Genomic DNA, 16,386 nt, shown 5'->3' on the forward strand with positions numbered 1-16,386 from the left:
CTCTGTTCCTACTGGTCTCAAGAGCCTCTGGTGGATTCTAACATGTCCCCAGAGAAGCTGTCTGCAAGACTGCTTGCCGTTTCTCTTCTTTGGTGTGTTAAAGGCACTTTTAGTTTCTAAAAGGCTGTTCTAACGACGCAGAGGCCTCAGGAGAGCGAGAAGAAGCAGGAGGACAGGGCTGAACTGCTAGTGAGGGGTGTGCACCTCCCTTTCTCACTCCCTCGCTTTCCCTTGCAGCTTTCCTTAGGGAGCCGTCTCTCTGTCTCTCCATCCTGCCGCTGTTTGATCCACACATGTGCAAAAATGCACAAACACACACAATTGCAAATACACCCAATTCAACAAAAAGGCGAAAAAGACACACCAATTGGCTTCCCTCTCTCCCACACACAACCCGTTACTGAAAGTTAGTGTGTAATCGCAAAAGCAGTCGATGTTTTCAGCACCCTGGAGCATTGCCTGGCTAATTAGACCCCATTGTTTTAAAGTGCCTTTAAAAGCTTCCTTGTTTTTCAAAGCGCCATGTGTTTTTTTTATTTATGCAAAAGGATGTTTTGTGTTTACCACAGCATCCTAATGCATTTAACTGCTCCCGAAAGGTTTCTATAAAAAGGGTATCATCAACTGATTTCAGAGTCAGTGATGTTGTCTGTGTGATGCGATCTTGTTGACAGCCCAGGGAGGTGGCACATGTCGAGTCACAACAATAGTCTTTACCAAAACAAGTGAAATGAATCAGTATTTTATTTTTACATGTTGAAAGACGGAAGGAAGTGTTACATTGTAAACAAAATTGTATTTTTCTGCGTCTGTGACCAGGCTGCAACTGCATCCCTTAGGCACATTGATTGCAGATACTTTTAAATTCAACGGGCAGTTAGGGCTGTATAGGAAGGGCTCAGCCCAGATGGCCACTGACATAGCGGCATCTGTTGAGTCCACATTGATATGACCTCTGAAAGGATATGCTGTTGCTTCCTCATGCTAGCTTAATGCGCCAAATTTCCTGCAATTTCTTTCTTTGTCACAATTTATTAGATAAATAACAAAAATACTGCGACAATAAGTGCAATTGCAGGTTTTGATGCTGAATATGCACATGTAAAACAATGAACAAAATGCCTCTCTCATTCATTTTAAATCAAGCATGCATAATGTAAGGTGGAAAAAAAGCAATGGTTTATTTCTGCTGTTCTGTAACAGAAGAGGAGATGCTGATGTTTGACCTCCAGAGCCTTGCTACCCTGGCCACAGCCCGTGCACTGGAAATGGGCTCCCAAGAAGGCAGCAGGACAGATTCAGGACGACACTTCCCAGCTCGCAGGATCCTCAATTTACGCAGGAAATGCAGCTGGACGCCTCGCAGTGAACCAGTAAGACTGCAAATATCAGTGCTTCCGTTGGGGTTTTAATGTCTGTCATTCTCTTGAACTAAAACATTGTTTTTCTTGTTCAAAACAACCATCAATGACACATCATTCAGGTGTGCCCAGCCAAAGGTACCATGGAAACAATGGATGGTCCTGAGCTTGCCATGCGTGTTAAGTTGGCGGAGCTACAGCGTCGCTATAAAGAGAAGCAAAAGGAGCTTGCCAAACTTCAGAGGAAGCACGATCATCAGTGAGTAGGACCTTATCCTCCTTTCCCTTAGCTCTTCTTCACCTTTTGTCAGAGAAGTTAGACACATTTAAACACATGTGTATAGTTCTCAAAGGCAGCCTTTCTGTATTCTCTGCTGCTACAACGGTTTGAAAGATACGTGTAGTGTCTGTGTGCTCGTGTGTTTACATCTGCATGTGTAAGCAGGAAGGAGGAAACACCTCGCAGCCCAGCGCGACGAGGACCAGGGCGGCCTAGGAAGCGGAAACCCACCCTCACCACAGGTCCAGTGTCCTCATCTGAGGGCCAAAGAAAAGTCAAGTGAGTATCACTCAGCTAATCTGTGCTGGCTGGCTATATTCCAGCCCTGCCTGATAAGCCCCTTTGTATCACAGGCGTACAGGGGCTGCCTCTCATTGGCATAAACAGGAAATGGGAGAACACAGCTGAACCATTCAAGAAAGTCCACTTGAGTCCCTTTCTAATCTAATCAACACTGGCGTTAATTGTATAAAAGCATGATCAGGGCCAGTTTTGTGTACGTCTAGTCGTACAGAATATTTATGTATGCTTGATATATGGATCACAAATGGACCCTCGGACTGCAACCCATCTTAAACCTCAGCGCCATTACTGTAGTGCATGTCTAGCTTTGCTGTGTAGGGTTTGCTGGGGGAGCTGGCTGCTGGCTGGGGGGGGGATGACATTCAGAGGATGTAATTAGAGCACTGTGAATTCTCTTGTAATCTGTCCCAGCAGCAGGAATGTCACACACCATAGCCCCACAGGTCACCAGGGGTCCAAAGGATAACATGATGGTCAGACAGTCCGGGCACTCAGAGATAAGCTGACATTTAGAACTCAATGTCCATGCGTATGTGAGAAACAAAAAAAAAAACAATTAGAGGAATACGGAGTAGTGCAGGAGAATAAAAATGAAGAGAGCGATAAAGAGATCGGAATATATTCAAGAAGTAACGGCATTTATTTTTCCCGAAATGTGTTGCTGACATTTCAAAACGTGCAAGCATCAGCTTCTTTAGTCGCGGGGGGAACCATTGTTGTTCGGTGGCAGTGGCGTACTCATAGACCAAAAGGTTTAGGGGATAAAGGGTTGCTGTCAGGCTTCAATTAGTCTTGTCATCAGGGTTTGGAAAAGGCTTAGAGCACTAAATGCCACCTCGCAGCGTTTTCTCTCTCTCTCCATCTTCTCTTCGTCCTTCTTTTCTCGCTGCGGTTTCTGGGCAGCAGTCCACCGTGTTCCCAGCTGACCCTCTGCGATGTCACCTCCACTCTCCTTCCACCAATGTGCCTCCACCCCCTTGCCTGGCCAACCCCCATTGGAATAGGGATGCTGATGCTGGGTGACAATGACACCCAAATGAAAGGGTAACGGCCAGGGCCCTACAGCAAAATGCAGAGGAGGAAGGGTAGGGGGCTGACATGGGTGCGGTAGAATGGCCTGCAGGCCACAGTACAGTAAACTGCAGTCTGTCTCTCTATTGTGTTAACACTTAAACTGCAGCTAGCCACAGCTCTGGTACTTGCTTACTTTTGCCCAAGGCAGCTAGGGTGTACACCCTTTTTCTTTCCTGCAGATGCGTGTGTGCAATGCAGAACAGAATGACATGAAGCTTCTGAACAAGAAACAGGAAGGCTGGGGACTGATTAGCCCCATGTTGCGTTACATGGCAGGGTTATGTAAAAGCATGCACTGCACCTGCCACTCATGCCACTACAAGACGCTGACGCTTGGGGACTATGATGGAGGGCAGTGGGTCATTGGAGTAACAGATCAGCCTTATAGTATTTTCTTCTCCACCTTAATTTGCTTGAACCACAGGGAGTGTGTGTGGCAGTGTTCTAGCGAGCGATAAATTCAAGCTTCCCTGCCTGTGCATTTTATGCATCTGTGCAATTAGGTTTGGATGCAGCTGTGTGCTTATGAGCATTTATGCAGGCATTGTTTGTTTTTTGTGCGTGCCTGTTATTCCTGTGGGTAGAGCACTGGAGTCCTTTGTGGCGCTGCTTTGATTGGGGGGAAGGCTGGAGAGAACTGCCGCTCGCCAGCAAACCCTGCTAATCAATTCTGTTTAATTAGTCACTGTATGCTCAGCCCCAACAGCCCCCCACAAAGGGGAGGGACTCTGTCATATTGTGTTTGTCAGCAGCGGAAGGCAAGCTGTGGCGGGATGTGCCTCACAGGGACAACTCGCACTCCGCTGCCACCTCTGTCACTCTCCTGTCAGTCAGTGGGCAGACAGTCCCACTGCCCGACAATCGCCTTCATTCTTTTTCGCCTTCTGTGAAAGATGTATGCTGACACACACTGATTATGAGATTTACACACAATCAAGGCCTTCATAAGAGCTCCGTGTTCTCGTATTCCTGTGTTCCTGTGCGGACTAAACAAAGACGTGCAGCACATTTGAATCCAAACAATGTTACAGATTTGTATGTGGTACATGAACTCTGTAATGAACTTTATTTACTTCACATTTAAACCCTTCGTACTCTGTAAATATGACTTATGATTTCCTTGACAGTAGGCACACCAGGCGAGGGTAGGTTAATCTTTTGTTTTGAGCATGCATGGGCTCATGTGTGGTCTATGGGCAGGCTTCCAGAGAGAAATTCAAGGGCATTTGGAGTGTTCTGCCAGTGATGCTGTTAAGTGTAGGGGAAAAAGTGTGCCACAGTTATATGAAATCCAACTGGAGAGCTATGATATTCACTGAGAACAATAGAGCTGCATACAAATGCAATGCCTTCCAACCATTTACTGTATCTTTCAAAGCTGTGCAGTGCTTCAAGAGCTGCAGAGAAACTCCCTAGGTACAGTGTTAAAGCGTCTTATGCCACACTGCCCTCAAACAATCCCAGGTTTCTTGTTAGATCCCATTTTTTCAAGTATGTGGTTCAGAAAGTGGGCTCTCCGTGTCCTTTTTTGTCATTCTGTTCATCAGACAGAAAAAGGAGAGTTATTAGATCCCACAGAGAGGTGACTCAACTCTGTTTTCCCCTGTGATGTCCTACCCCCTTTTTTTTTGCTTTCAAACTACCGCTATTCTCCTCTAATGAATGCCTCTCCCTTGTTTTGACTGGCAGGTCGCTGGGGGCGGGGCTTGCCATGTCGCCGGAGGACCTAGGAGGAGGCGGAGACTGCCAGGGAAGGAAGAAGAGGCTGTCCAGTCGAAGCTTTGAGCGACTTAGCAGCACACAGGTCAGGGTCCCCTTGTCCTCCTCCCTTTTGTCCTCTGTGCGACCACAAATGAAAGAGGCCACTCTTTGTTTCTTTGTGTTTGATATATTCCTTTGTTGCACACCATTTCTAATTAGGTGCTACCCTCAGGAGTCAAATCCTCTGCTCTCCATATTAATATCTTTTTCATTGGGGCTTCTACTATTCCTTTTTCTTCTCTGTGTGTGAGCAGATGAGAGCCCTCGCTCTCTCTGACGTTCTGCTGCTTTTGCGGCTGCTGTGACCGCGAGTGTAACTGGCTCTCTCTGGCTCTCTCATCTCTCTCTGTTGCAGCAGATAAAAGCACAGGGCTGCAGAAAAAGCAGTCTTCACCGCATGCTCAGCTCCAAGCTGGCCGGTGATGTGACTCAGCTCAAACAGAAAACCCATGGTAAAAAGAATCTCTCAGGGACAGGCTCCAGGGACAAGGAGCTTTCGCCCTGCAACTCCAACCCCAAGCATAGACACAGAAGCCAGGGCACAAGCAAAGCTGAGTCCAGGCTGGAGTCAGGGGGACAAAGTGACACAGGTAAATACTGGCAATCATGAATATGATTGTGCTGTTGATTGTGTGAATATGATCATGATTTTGCGTTAGGGTTAGGGTTAGGGTTAGTTCTTGCAGTTCTTGCAGTTCCTCCAACAATTCCCAACATTATTTTTGCAAACCTTCTCAGGAGCAAGTGCAGACAGTGGTCCTCAAGAGAGCTGGATGGGACTGGTGTGCCGAGGACGTAAAAAGGGATCCACCTCCCTTACGCAGGGTTCCTCTCGAATGAGCCAGTCTAGAGCGAGAGCGAGAGTTCTCCGTGGCCAAAGACAGGACATAATGGAGGAGGGAGAGAGCTCCCCTGCAGAGAGTGACTCCTCTGATCAAGGTGAGGAAGAGGATACCAACAACACACATAAGCCCCTTTCCTACATGCACCGAGCTCCTGAAAATGTCCTTCTAATGTCCAGGTGTATTCATTAGTAAACAAAGAACTATCCAAATCACTTCACAGGAAATGTGTTACAAAGCAAATGTGGAATATTTCATAACCGTCCTGAAATTGTCTGGAAATAGTAAGGATGTCATGTGTGAAAGGGGCTACAGCGTGAACCCCTTTGGTTAAATAAGCTGGCAGCAACCCAGTGTAAACAGTCGTGGGCATTGTCATCTCACAGCAAGAAAGACCTGGGTGTTTTTAGTGGCTTTAACCTTTTTGTTTGAAGTTTGCGTGTTTTCTTTAAGCGGGGTACACACAACAAGATAATCAGGCCGATTTTGGGCCCCATTCCAACAATCGTAACCAAAGTCTCGATTTTCTGATGGTTCTAACGATGATCTTGCCAGATGTTCCTGTGGTGTGTGAGGTCTGTTAAGAGTGATTATACTTCCCCCGATCTGCTCGGAAGGCCGTCGTGGCCGCACCGATTTCATATTGTAAATATTTAACATGCTCGTTATTTACGATCCGTTATCCTGTTGTGTGGGGGGGAACCCCGGTGACAGCCGAGCTCGCAGTCTGTGGATTGTCACTTGGAGAGAAACAATAGCCAATGGGGAAGCAAGCCGACTGAAGAAGGTAGCACGACAACCGCAGCCATGGCGATAAAAGCAAATGGGGAGCATAAAGTAACATGTGCAGCCCAGGTTGCTGTCGTCTGCAATGTTTGTTTACTCGAAAGTCTCGTTTGACCGCGAGAGTTTTGCGAGATTTCCAGTTGTGAGAGTCGGACTCTGGTTGTTCATGAATGGAATCTGTTAGTGTGTGGTGTGCTGGTTTGGCGTAATCGTTGCTCTCAAGGAGCAAAGCTGTTCAATCTTTGCTTTTATATTGTCATGTGTGGGCTCTCTCACATTTTACACATCTGTTAAGATTTGGGCCAGGCATTAGTTCGCATTGTTGACTTCAGGGTTCTCTCCCTCTCGCCCAGAAAGACAGACAAGTTACATCAAAAGGAGACTTCTAATCGGTTAACCATTGAAGTGTTACATGGGCAATGAAACAGCGACTTCAACATACATAGATTTAAAAGTCTAGTAAGGATTGCAGTGCATGAAGATCATTTGATGTGTTTCAAGTTAAAAATAAACAACCCCTTACACATGGTGTTTGTTTGAACAGAGATTCACCGACACATTGATTCAGGTATCCATTTCAGATGCCGCTTTAAGTCCAGTGCGCCTTCTGTTAAGTTGTAAATTACTTTAAAAGTAATCAGAGGTAAGTTTATATGCGTTGATGAATGTCAGGCGTGTGCATGGACATTTGACACCTCAGTGATCGCCCTTGTTGGTCGGGTCTGGTACTAGATGTGCAGCCGCAGCTGTGGACACTTGCCTGTGAGTGGCTTTGACAGCACAGGAGACTAGCAGACTGGGTCAAAGCGCTGCTTAAAAAAGTGCAGAGACAACACGCACATAAACTCACTCCTACACTCCATTCCACATTTACCCTGTAACATGTGGGTTAACACCAGGAAATACCACCGAGGCACTTCATATATAATTTCTATGAACAGCAACTATTTACTTAAATGCTAATGAAGTGCCTGTGAAATGATGGAGAGTAAGTTAAACAACTTGACAGGTTGGCAGTGACTTACTTTAAAGACAGATTTGATAACTTGGACATAAACCTTTCCCATCAGAGCCTCTCTATGTGTTCTTCTCTATCTCCAATAGACGATGAAGAAGAGGAAGGCAGTTACGATACAGATGAAGGTCAAGATTACAGAGCCCAACCCTCCAGAGAAGTCACTTCTAGCTCCCACATGACAGGCCCCAGCCCCTCATCTGTTGTAAAACTGGAGGCCAATCAGAAAGCCAGGAACAAGAAACAGAGGCAGGAGCTTTATGGTAAGACTGTCCTTTGAGAAGGATTCATATCAACAAAGCTGCCCCAAATGTTCATTGGAAGCATCTGCTTTGTGTTTCTCCTCCTGGCTTGTTAGCTCTGTCTAAATCTGTTTCTTTAATTGAACTAAACAGGCTCCCAGAGTCTTTCTGGAGCAGAAGGGGAGGTCAAAGTAAGGAAGAAGCCCCGCTGCAGGCTGGGCATGGCCACTGCAGTCAAAAACCACCATGAAGATTACCGGCCCGAAGGGGTTAGAAGGCCATGTGTGCCCAGGTCTAAGGAGCCACGGTGGGGTAGCCTCGGGACCAGAGGCAACCGCTACCGGAGGAGCATGGGATTGGCCACCTTCCCAACTACCAGTGAGAGGCTAAAGAGGGCAACCCGCAAGAGCACGATGTTGAGAGGAGCAATCAATAAGGTTAGCTACATGAGATTTTACAGAAATTATATGCGAATCCCCCAATATTACTTACACAACTACTGTCATCGTACATTTCAAAAACTGTTTAAGTCCTTTACTGTCTTCCAGAAATGTCAGATAGATTTTTCATTGTAGGGATAAGTGACAGACTCATGACTAATCCATCCTCGTGTCAACTTTTACAGAGGAGAAGCTGCTGGTCAGTTGGAGCCCAGTCTTCACAGAGTGAAGAAATCAGCAGGGGACGAAGGAGCAACGACAAGCAGGTACCAGTTAACGTGACTAAAAAAGCACCCAATCTTAACTTGTGAAACCAGCCACATGCAAACCGCCACACACAATCCAATTCTAGAAAAAATGCCATCCTTCACACATTCTATTAACAATTCTGGTGATGTCTTACTGTCCCAGATTTCTCACCCTAAGGACCGTTACTGTAGAACTATTAAAAGTACTTATCACATTGCACATAGCCCAACCTCCTGCTGAGTAATCTTAGGAGAGGCGAGGATGGGAGAGGAGATGTGGGAAGGGGGGGGGGGGTGGCTCACACCTTCTGCTGTGACAGAGTGAAGAAATGCTAGTGAGTAAAATGGCTACTGATAGGAGACTGTACAGGCACTGTGATGTCCCCTGTGGTTAATTGCTACTTTGAATAGGATACCAAACAATTTCTTCTTTCTTCTATCACACATTCTATCTCCAATTTTTTTTATCAATCCCTGCATCCATTTATTCTTCTGACGGCCCCTTCTGTTATATTCTACAGCCAAAGGGACGAGCAGTGAGCCGGCTGCTGGAGAGCTTTGCTGCTGATGAGGGCTTTCAGATGGATGGAAGCAGCTTCTCAGAGGAGGAGGAGGAGGACAGTAACCATGCCTACAATAGCAAAAGCCCTGAAGGTAAATGATAACACGGGATATCTTTCAAGCAGCAGATGAGTTTCTTTTCCAGCTTTTATACTGAATGGTTTCGTTTTCCATCTGCAAAAGTTGTGGGTAGTACCTGGCACTACTTTTAGCATCCCGGTAGCAAAGGTTCCTAGCAAATCAATGATCATCAATCCATTGTTAATGATGCACAGTGAAAACATAGATCTATATTATCCTATATATGATACACTTTTATTTTGAAATTCCCATGGCTTATTTGGAGAGATAGACCGATATGGTTTTTTCAGGGCCGATACCAATTATTAGTAGTCAAGGAGGCCGATAACAGATATTTGGAGCCGATATTCATTTGCAGTAAAAGTGAAAATATTGGCGTCAAAATTTTGAATAATACAAACTCCAACACTTAACTTTGTTTAAATGCCTTTAAGCATATGCATCAGAGCCAAAATAACCCCGTTTTAAATTGATCTCTTATCGGCCATCGGAATAAAAAAAATAAATTAATAAATTTAAAAAAAAGGCTGATGCCAATATGCGTCAAAATGCCGAATATCGGCGCAGATAATAGGTCTATCCCTACTTATTTGTGCCCCACCCCGACTTCTATTCCTTTCTGCTTAAGGTTAATTGGCTTTAGATGTTGTCTCATATCATTTGCAGGCCCCTGAATTAAATCAGATATAAATAGTGTGGTGGCAGGTGTTGTGATATTGCATTTTGGTCCAAATAACTGACAAAATAGAAATGACTTCACTTCACATAAAGTTGCTGCCTGTGTTTGTGTCCCATTACAGACACGAACACAGGCGACACACGGCCACGACGCTCAATACTGGTTTCAAGCGAATAGAGTAGAGTAGAGCCAGTACTGTCTTTTGTGGAAATCAGCATTAGTCTCAATGATGTTTAAATATTAACTGTGATGTTTTCCTTTTCTTATGCAGTTCCTAACTGTGTCCTGACCAAAGAGCTATTAACTGACGGCCTGAAGGTGCTGATCTCCAAGGAGGATGAGCTTCTGTACGCTGCCAGGGTCCACACTCTGGATCTCCCAGACATGTAAGCACATATGCAGCGGTTGTAATGATCAGCAAAGGTCCTTTTCTGCAAATGTAAATACATATTTTTGGTTATTAAGGTTGTAAAGTATTAAAAGACTTAGATTATTTCAGTCTAAAGTTACAGATTTAGGCTCAGTACTTGTGCTACAAACTCACATTTCTATGTAAAAGCTGAGACATAGAATCAATGAATTATCCTGGAGGCTCAACCCAACATAACAGAAATTATGCAAATAAGATTTACCTGAATATGCATCTCTACAATCATCAAAAGTGCCATTAACATGAGAGTACGGTGAGTTATCACCAGTATCCAAATTTAGCCTCGTTTTTATCGCTCTTCAAGTCTTCAGGTCTGTCTTACATTATCAACCCACATCGTCCCATACCAAGCTCTGAGTATCAATACTGCTTCTTTGGCTCAGGCATCATAAAGATGCTATTACAGCAGCAGAGTGGGAGGGAACACATGACATGGGAGCCAGGCAAGCATAATACAAGCCTCTGAAAATAGTCACATCTTCGTCTATCTCTGCTGTGCTTTTTCTCTAGCTTCAGCATTGTCATCGACGGTGAAAGAGGAAACCGCCCAAGAATCTATTCATTGGAGCAGCTGCTACAAGAAGCTGTAAGTTTACTGCAATGCATTAAAACAGTCTTTACTACAAGGAAAACCATCACCTGTTTGTTTGTCAGGGTCACTCAACACTTCTATTTCCTTTTAACATCCTCTTCGCACAGCCTTTCTGTCGCTCTGCGAGGCCTTTTGCGTTTTCTCTTTCAACCTCCATGGACTGTCACTCGGGGTCGTTGAGGCCATCTAAACCTCTTATGTGAATATGAACATATGGGTGGCAGGACCTTTGGGTTTATGTGTGTGCGTGTCTCTGAATGTCTGTTAAACCAAGCGGTGTGTGAGTGGGATAATCCTCCTCACACCTGCATCCATTCACGTTTAAGTTTAAATAGAAGATGACGTCAACTTTACTTCCGTATTGCTGCCAAAGAAACAGAGTTGTTTACAGGCTGTATACATCTATTTATCACATATCTATTTCACTATAAAATTGTTTACCCCTTTTTCAGTTGAACCTGGGGTTAAGATTTCTACTACATCAAGATTGTTTGGATTTGTTATTGTCACTCACTTTCATGTTGAGATATGCAATTACTGTCTATCTAAGTCATCTATGTAATGGGGCATAATTATACATTGTAGAAACCACAGCAAATTCTTGGCTTGTATCCATTTGTTTTATGGTACCACGTGCTTCTAGGTGTGTTATAAACCCAGAATGGAGTTTTAGTGTTTGCTGCAGAAAGCTACTTTTGTACCATTTCTTTTTTTACTGAGAGGATGCTGGTCTCTGTGGACTGTTAACAGCTGGGTCATCTACAGCGAAGCCGTCAAACCCACATCTTCTCCAACTGTGGAAAAATGTCCTCACTAGTGCCAAACAGGGAAGAAGTGTTTGTATACCATGGAGTGTCCAGATGATGGTCCAGGCAAAGAGGATCTTTTTTATCTAAAGTTCTGAATAAGAAAAATTGTAGTGTGTACATTTCTTTTGTTAAATGTACATTTTTACTACTACAGCATTTTAGACTGGGTGTAATTGAATTTCCTGTTTGGTATGTTGAACTCTAGCATTTATGGAGTGAGTTATCTGATAAAAAAAAAAACTAAACAGGCATAGTTTTTCTCTAAAAGTGATGAGTAGACCTTAAAGTGCTAATCTCAAAGATTTCCGAGTTGCGGCAGCACACTTCCCAGACATCCAGAGATGTGTGACGTCCTCTGTTGGCTCCTGGCTGACGGTCGCTTTCCTTTTAAGACTGTTTGCCTTCATCTGAGTGTCAAGTTTGTTTCTTTTTCTTTGGATTTTATCTTATTTTTGAAGTTGTATCTGTAGTCATCGATCTTTTCTTTGTTTGTTCAGCCATAGTAGATTACTGTTTACTTGCAACACTTGTAGAGATCGGAGAAGTAGTCGCTTAGCTCCGCCAACCACTGCTGGGTGATGGAAAACCTGTCACTAACTGGGCACTGCTTGTGATGTTTTCTGCGAAAGTCGCACCAGTCTGTGACTCTGCAAACGCAAAGGCTTTCATCAGTGGGCCACAGGCTCAATCACCATTGAGTTACCTCATTCGGCGATAGACAGTGACTTAACAGACATTTTTTTTAGATGAAAATCTTATTACTTTAATGTTTTTTCAATCAAATATAAGATAGATAAAATATTCAGTAAATAAATAAATAATACTAAATATTGTGAGCTATTTTTCTCACCATGTTTAAAGGTAACTGAGATAAATACATCACAGGAGCAACAGATTCAGTTACACTTCCTCAAATGATTTTGCATTTTGAGAACCATTTTAAAAGTTTTAGGTTTTTTCTTTGTTTCTTTAGTTAGTTAATTATTAAACCATGAACACGCTTAAAAGATTGACCACATATTATTATTTTAGCAGTTGTTCTGCATTGGCTGTTCTTATAATCGAGTTAAGATCTGATGGCTTGTCTCCTCCTTTTCTCATCCATGTTACGATTTTCATACTGATCAATGTCTGATCAGTACGAACAAAGAGATACGCGGGAGAAGGCTTTGTGGTAAACCAAGTTTCCCCACAAAGCTTTCTCTAAGTGCCATTTTCGAATTCTCCCGGCAGTACTACACAAAGCACTTCTGGCAGCTTGAGTCATATCTAAACACTGATCAGAACAGCTGGTTCTGTATTATGCCACACTTCCTTTTCTTTAATATGAGACTAAGAGCCATTTATTTGACTCTGACACCAACAGCCCAATTTTCACTGTGTTTCTTCTCCCTTCCTCGTGCACACAAACACCCACATCCACACCTCATCAGTCAAAGGGTCCCTCGCCATGGCAACAGTAAATGAAAGCAACCTGAAAGAGCCCCCAGTGAGTGGCGGATGCTGGGCCTGCCTGCATTGTTGGAGGGAGGATCTGGCAACCTGCAATCACAAGCCCTCTATTCAGGCCCTCTTTAGTATTACTCAGCAAGTCAGGATTTACTGCATCATGGCTTCCGTTCTTTTCAGCCCTGACTGGCACATTGGCATGAGATAAGTGCCGCTTGGAAACGTGGCACAGTGGCTGCCCATGCACAATGCTCCATGGCCCTCACACTGTTTGTATGTATGTGTGTGTGTATGCATGCACGCCTGTGTGTGTGTGAAGCCTGTAATGAATCTTTATTATGTTTTGGTCTGGCCTTCAGGTCCTGGATATACGTCCCGAGTCTGAGACTATGCTCAGTGAAGGAACCAGGGTGTGTGCTTACTGGAGTGAACGCTCCCGCTGCTTATACCCAGGCTACGTTCGCAGAGGTGAGTCATTGACTTCTTTCTTGTTTTTCCTGTGTATTCTTTATGTCCTAATCTATATATTTAAATCTACATACATTCAATCATGTTCGCTAGTTCCCCGTCATTCCTGAAAATATACAAATTTGTCTTTTCCAGGTGGTTCGTCTGAAGAAGGGAAGCAAGGAGGAGTGATGGTCGAGTTTGATGATGGAGACCGAGGAAAGATTTCTCTCCCAAACATCCGCCTCCTTCCTCCAGGATACCAGATCCACTGTGCGTGTCTCCTCTCTGTGCAACTGAGAAATGTTTCCCCTTTCATGTTGCTGTGCATTGTCTACCTGTATGAAAATGCTAATAATCTTCCAACACCTTGTCCTCTAGGTGCAGAGACATCTCCTGCCCTGTTAGTACAAAGCGGGACATCAGGCAAGAGAAGTTCTTGTCTGGAGCAGGTTCCCATCAGTGACAGACATTCTGACAGACTAAGCACTATCAATTCTGTTATCAACAGCATCAACAGCCAGACTCTAACTGTTCACAAAAGAAGGCCGGGTAAGAATTCACAACTGAAATTCTTATATTCAAACATATGTAACATGTAAAAGTATTCTGCTTATGTTGAGTGAAATATTGTCAAAAATACAACATTTTTAAAGTCGAGCTGAAACGGCATTTCGAGAGTATCTAGCTTCCGTATCGTGACGTATTTCCGAGTGAAACAGGACGTGCAGGCGGGACATATCATTAGAGGGATTTGATTTGATCATCGAGGAGTGGGCGTAGACAGACGTTCTCCACAGCGCAGTAGCTAGCTAACTGACCGAGCGTTCTTGGTGCTCTGCAGCTAAATGCTGTAGGTTGATTGGTTGAAATTGTTTGGTGCTAACTTACGTAAGCACGCGTGAAATTTAGTTTTACCGGAAGAAAAAAATGTGATTTTGATATAAGAAGAAATACATTTTCTGTAATTTTTTTGGCCTATATTGTCAAATAGACGCACAATATTACCGGGGATGTGATCTAAAAGGATTAAAATGACATTTTTAATTTCACCTCGACTTTAAATAGCTGCACTTTTTCCTATTTTCCCAAATATTCAAAATCTCTTGTATATAATTATAAAAAAAACATCCTGATTTACTTTGTCATTTAAGCTATCTTTGAAAAACTATTTCTAACTGGAGTGTAGACACTGTGTTGGACTAGATTGAACAGGTGTACTACAAAATGGTCATTGGTGCATAGTCATGTTTGGTCTTATTGTGGCAACATAATTATATTATATTTCTTTCATTGTAGGGAGACCAAAGGGTTCTGGGAAAAAGCAGAAACAGCTACAGCAACAGGCTGAAAATGCCAATAAAAATCCTTTACCTTTCCTGGGTTGGCCTTCGTTGACCAGCACCAGGAAGAGGACATCCGACAACCTATTCCAGTTTAATGGGACACCAAGGAAGGCCTTTAGAGGGAAGGATGATCTGTTTTCCTTGCCTCAGACCCAGCCACTTGCTTCCACACCAGCCAAAGGCATTTTCAGCAGCAGCTCCTTTGAGGTGGACTCCTTCAGCAGCATTGCAAATGGCTACTCCTCCTTCTGTACTCAGTCCACAGGACCAAGTCCAGGTTTATCACTGGGCCCCAGAAGTGGCTTGTATGATCAGAGGCGCAGGCACGATGAGCTTGTTATGCCAAAGAGCAGGAAGTCTGGACAAGAGTTCCTGGTCAAGTTAGATCATGAAGGAGTGACCTCCCCTAAGACAAAGAACAGCAAAGCTCTGCTGTTGCGAGGAGGATCTAGTGGAAGTAGTATGCCAAGGACAGAGGCTTACTCTCACCCAGTCCTGCTAGTTAAAGACAACAAAAAGGGCGGTGCCTCTCGGGTAGAACTTCTTGTGAAAGGAACCACACCTCAAAGAAAGCCCTTGGATTCTCTGCGCCTTGGTGAATATGGCGACTTGGGCTTTGGCTACCACAGAGAATGTCATAGCTCATACTCGGATCTCGACGATGAAGAGGAAGAGAGGAGAAGGGCTGCATTGACTTCAGCCTCAGGAGGACTAAGGACGGCTGGCCGCTTCCTTTCTCGTCTCTCTGTCTCCTCGTCCTCTTCTGGTTCTTCAAGCTCCTCCTCTTCAGGCTCTCTCTCCAGTTCCAGCCTGTGTTCCTCTGACAATGATTCCTCCTACAGCTCAGAGGATGAGGATAGTTCTACACTGATGCTTCAGAGTTGTCTTTCTTCCCATCGAGGGCTCCTACAACACTCTGAACCCTCCACTTCTTCAAGACCACACCAGCACTCTTTTGTGGCCAAAGCTGTGGCTGTTTCGAATGCCAAGGGAGGTCCCCCTGAACAGGTGTCCAATAGCAAGTCCCTGAAGAGAAAAGAATGCATCAGCTCCAGCTCTAAGTCATCTAAAGATTTTGTAAAGAAGCCTCGAATGCTTCCTGATGACAATTCATTCATTCCAAGGCCCAAGATGTCTGCCTTCCTTGCAGGACGACAAATGTGGAGGTGGTCAGGAAACCCTACACAGGTGAGAATAGTCACATTTTCTACTGCATACCATCAATGTAGTAGGATTTGTCCTTCTTTGCTTTCGTAATATCTGTATAGTAAGCTTGGAATACTAATCATCATAGGAGGATGTTCATCAAAATCAAAGAATATTGGTCAAAGTGTCTGGTTTTCCACAGCGGCGGGGTCTTAAGGGCAAGGCCAGGAAGCTTTTCTACAAGGCTATTGTGCGAGGAAGAGACACAGTGAGAGTGGGAGATTGTGCTGTTTTCCTCTCAGCTGGACGCCCTAACCTCCCATACATAGGTCGAATTGAGAACTTCTGGGAATCTTGGACCTCCAGCATGGTTGTTAAAGTCAAGTGGTTTTACCACCCTGAAGAGACAAAGCTTGGGAAGAGGCATCGAGATGGCAAGGTGAGCTGTGATAGAGATTGCACAACATTTGTACAACATGCAACTCTCACAGTAT

General features: G+C 44.2%; 1 protein-coding gene across 4 annotated transcripts in view; it reads left to right on the top strand.

Annotated features, from left to right (window-relative positions):
* Nucleotides 1–16,386, top strand: part of LOC138602717 (BAH and coiled-coil domain-containing protein 1) — a 59,883-nt gene that overhangs the window by 41,289 nt on the left and 2,208 nt on the right. For 2 of the 4 annotated variants that reach the window (XM_069674265.1, XM_069674266.1), the window contains exons 11-27: nucleotides 1,204–1,373; nucleotides 1,484–1,620; nucleotides 1,807–1,920; nucleotides 4,708–4,822; nucleotides 5,135–5,369; nucleotides 5,518–5,718; nucleotides 7,512–7,685; nucleotides 7,818–8,101; nucleotides 8,290–8,370; nucleotides 8,874–9,006; nucleotides 9,945–10,059; nucleotides 10,614–10,689; nucleotides 13,313–13,421; nucleotides 13,557–13,673; nucleotides 13,782–13,952; nucleotides 14,700–15,934; nucleotides 16,095–16,331. In XM_069674265.1, coding sequence (XP_069530366.1) covers nucleotides 1,204–1,373; nucleotides 1,484–1,620; nucleotides 1,807–1,920; nucleotides 4,708–4,822; nucleotides 5,135–5,369; nucleotides 5,518–5,718; nucleotides 7,512–7,685; nucleotides 7,818–8,101; nucleotides 8,290–8,370; nucleotides 8,874–9,006; nucleotides 9,945–10,059; nucleotides 10,614–10,689; nucleotides 13,313–13,421; nucleotides 13,557–13,673; nucleotides 13,782–13,952; nucleotides 14,700–15,934; nucleotides 16,095–16,331 — 3,704 coding nt within the window. The remainder of the gene's footprint in view (nucleotides 1–1,203; nucleotides 1,374–1,483; nucleotides 1,621–1,806; nucleotides 1,921–4,707; nucleotides 4,823–5,134; nucleotides 5,370–5,517; nucleotides 5,719–7,511; nucleotides 7,686–7,817; nucleotides 8,102–8,289; nucleotides 8,371–8,873; nucleotides 9,007–9,944; nucleotides 10,060–10,613; nucleotides 10,690–13,312; nucleotides 13,422–13,556; nucleotides 13,674–13,781; nucleotides 13,953–14,699; nucleotides 15,935–16,094; nucleotides 16,332–16,386) is intronic. The other 2 variants (XM_069674267.1, XM_069674268.1) reach the window with 1 other exon arrangement.

This window comes from Semicossyphus pulcher, unplaced genomic scaffold (assembly GCF_022749685.1).
Source record: "Semicossyphus pulcher isolate SPU_LCO1_2020_fin unplaced genomic scaffold, fSemPul1.0.p SCAF_23, whole genome shotgun sequence".
NCBI lineage: Eukaryota > Metazoa > Chordata > Actinopteri > Labriformes > Labridae > Semicossyphus > Semicossyphus pulcher.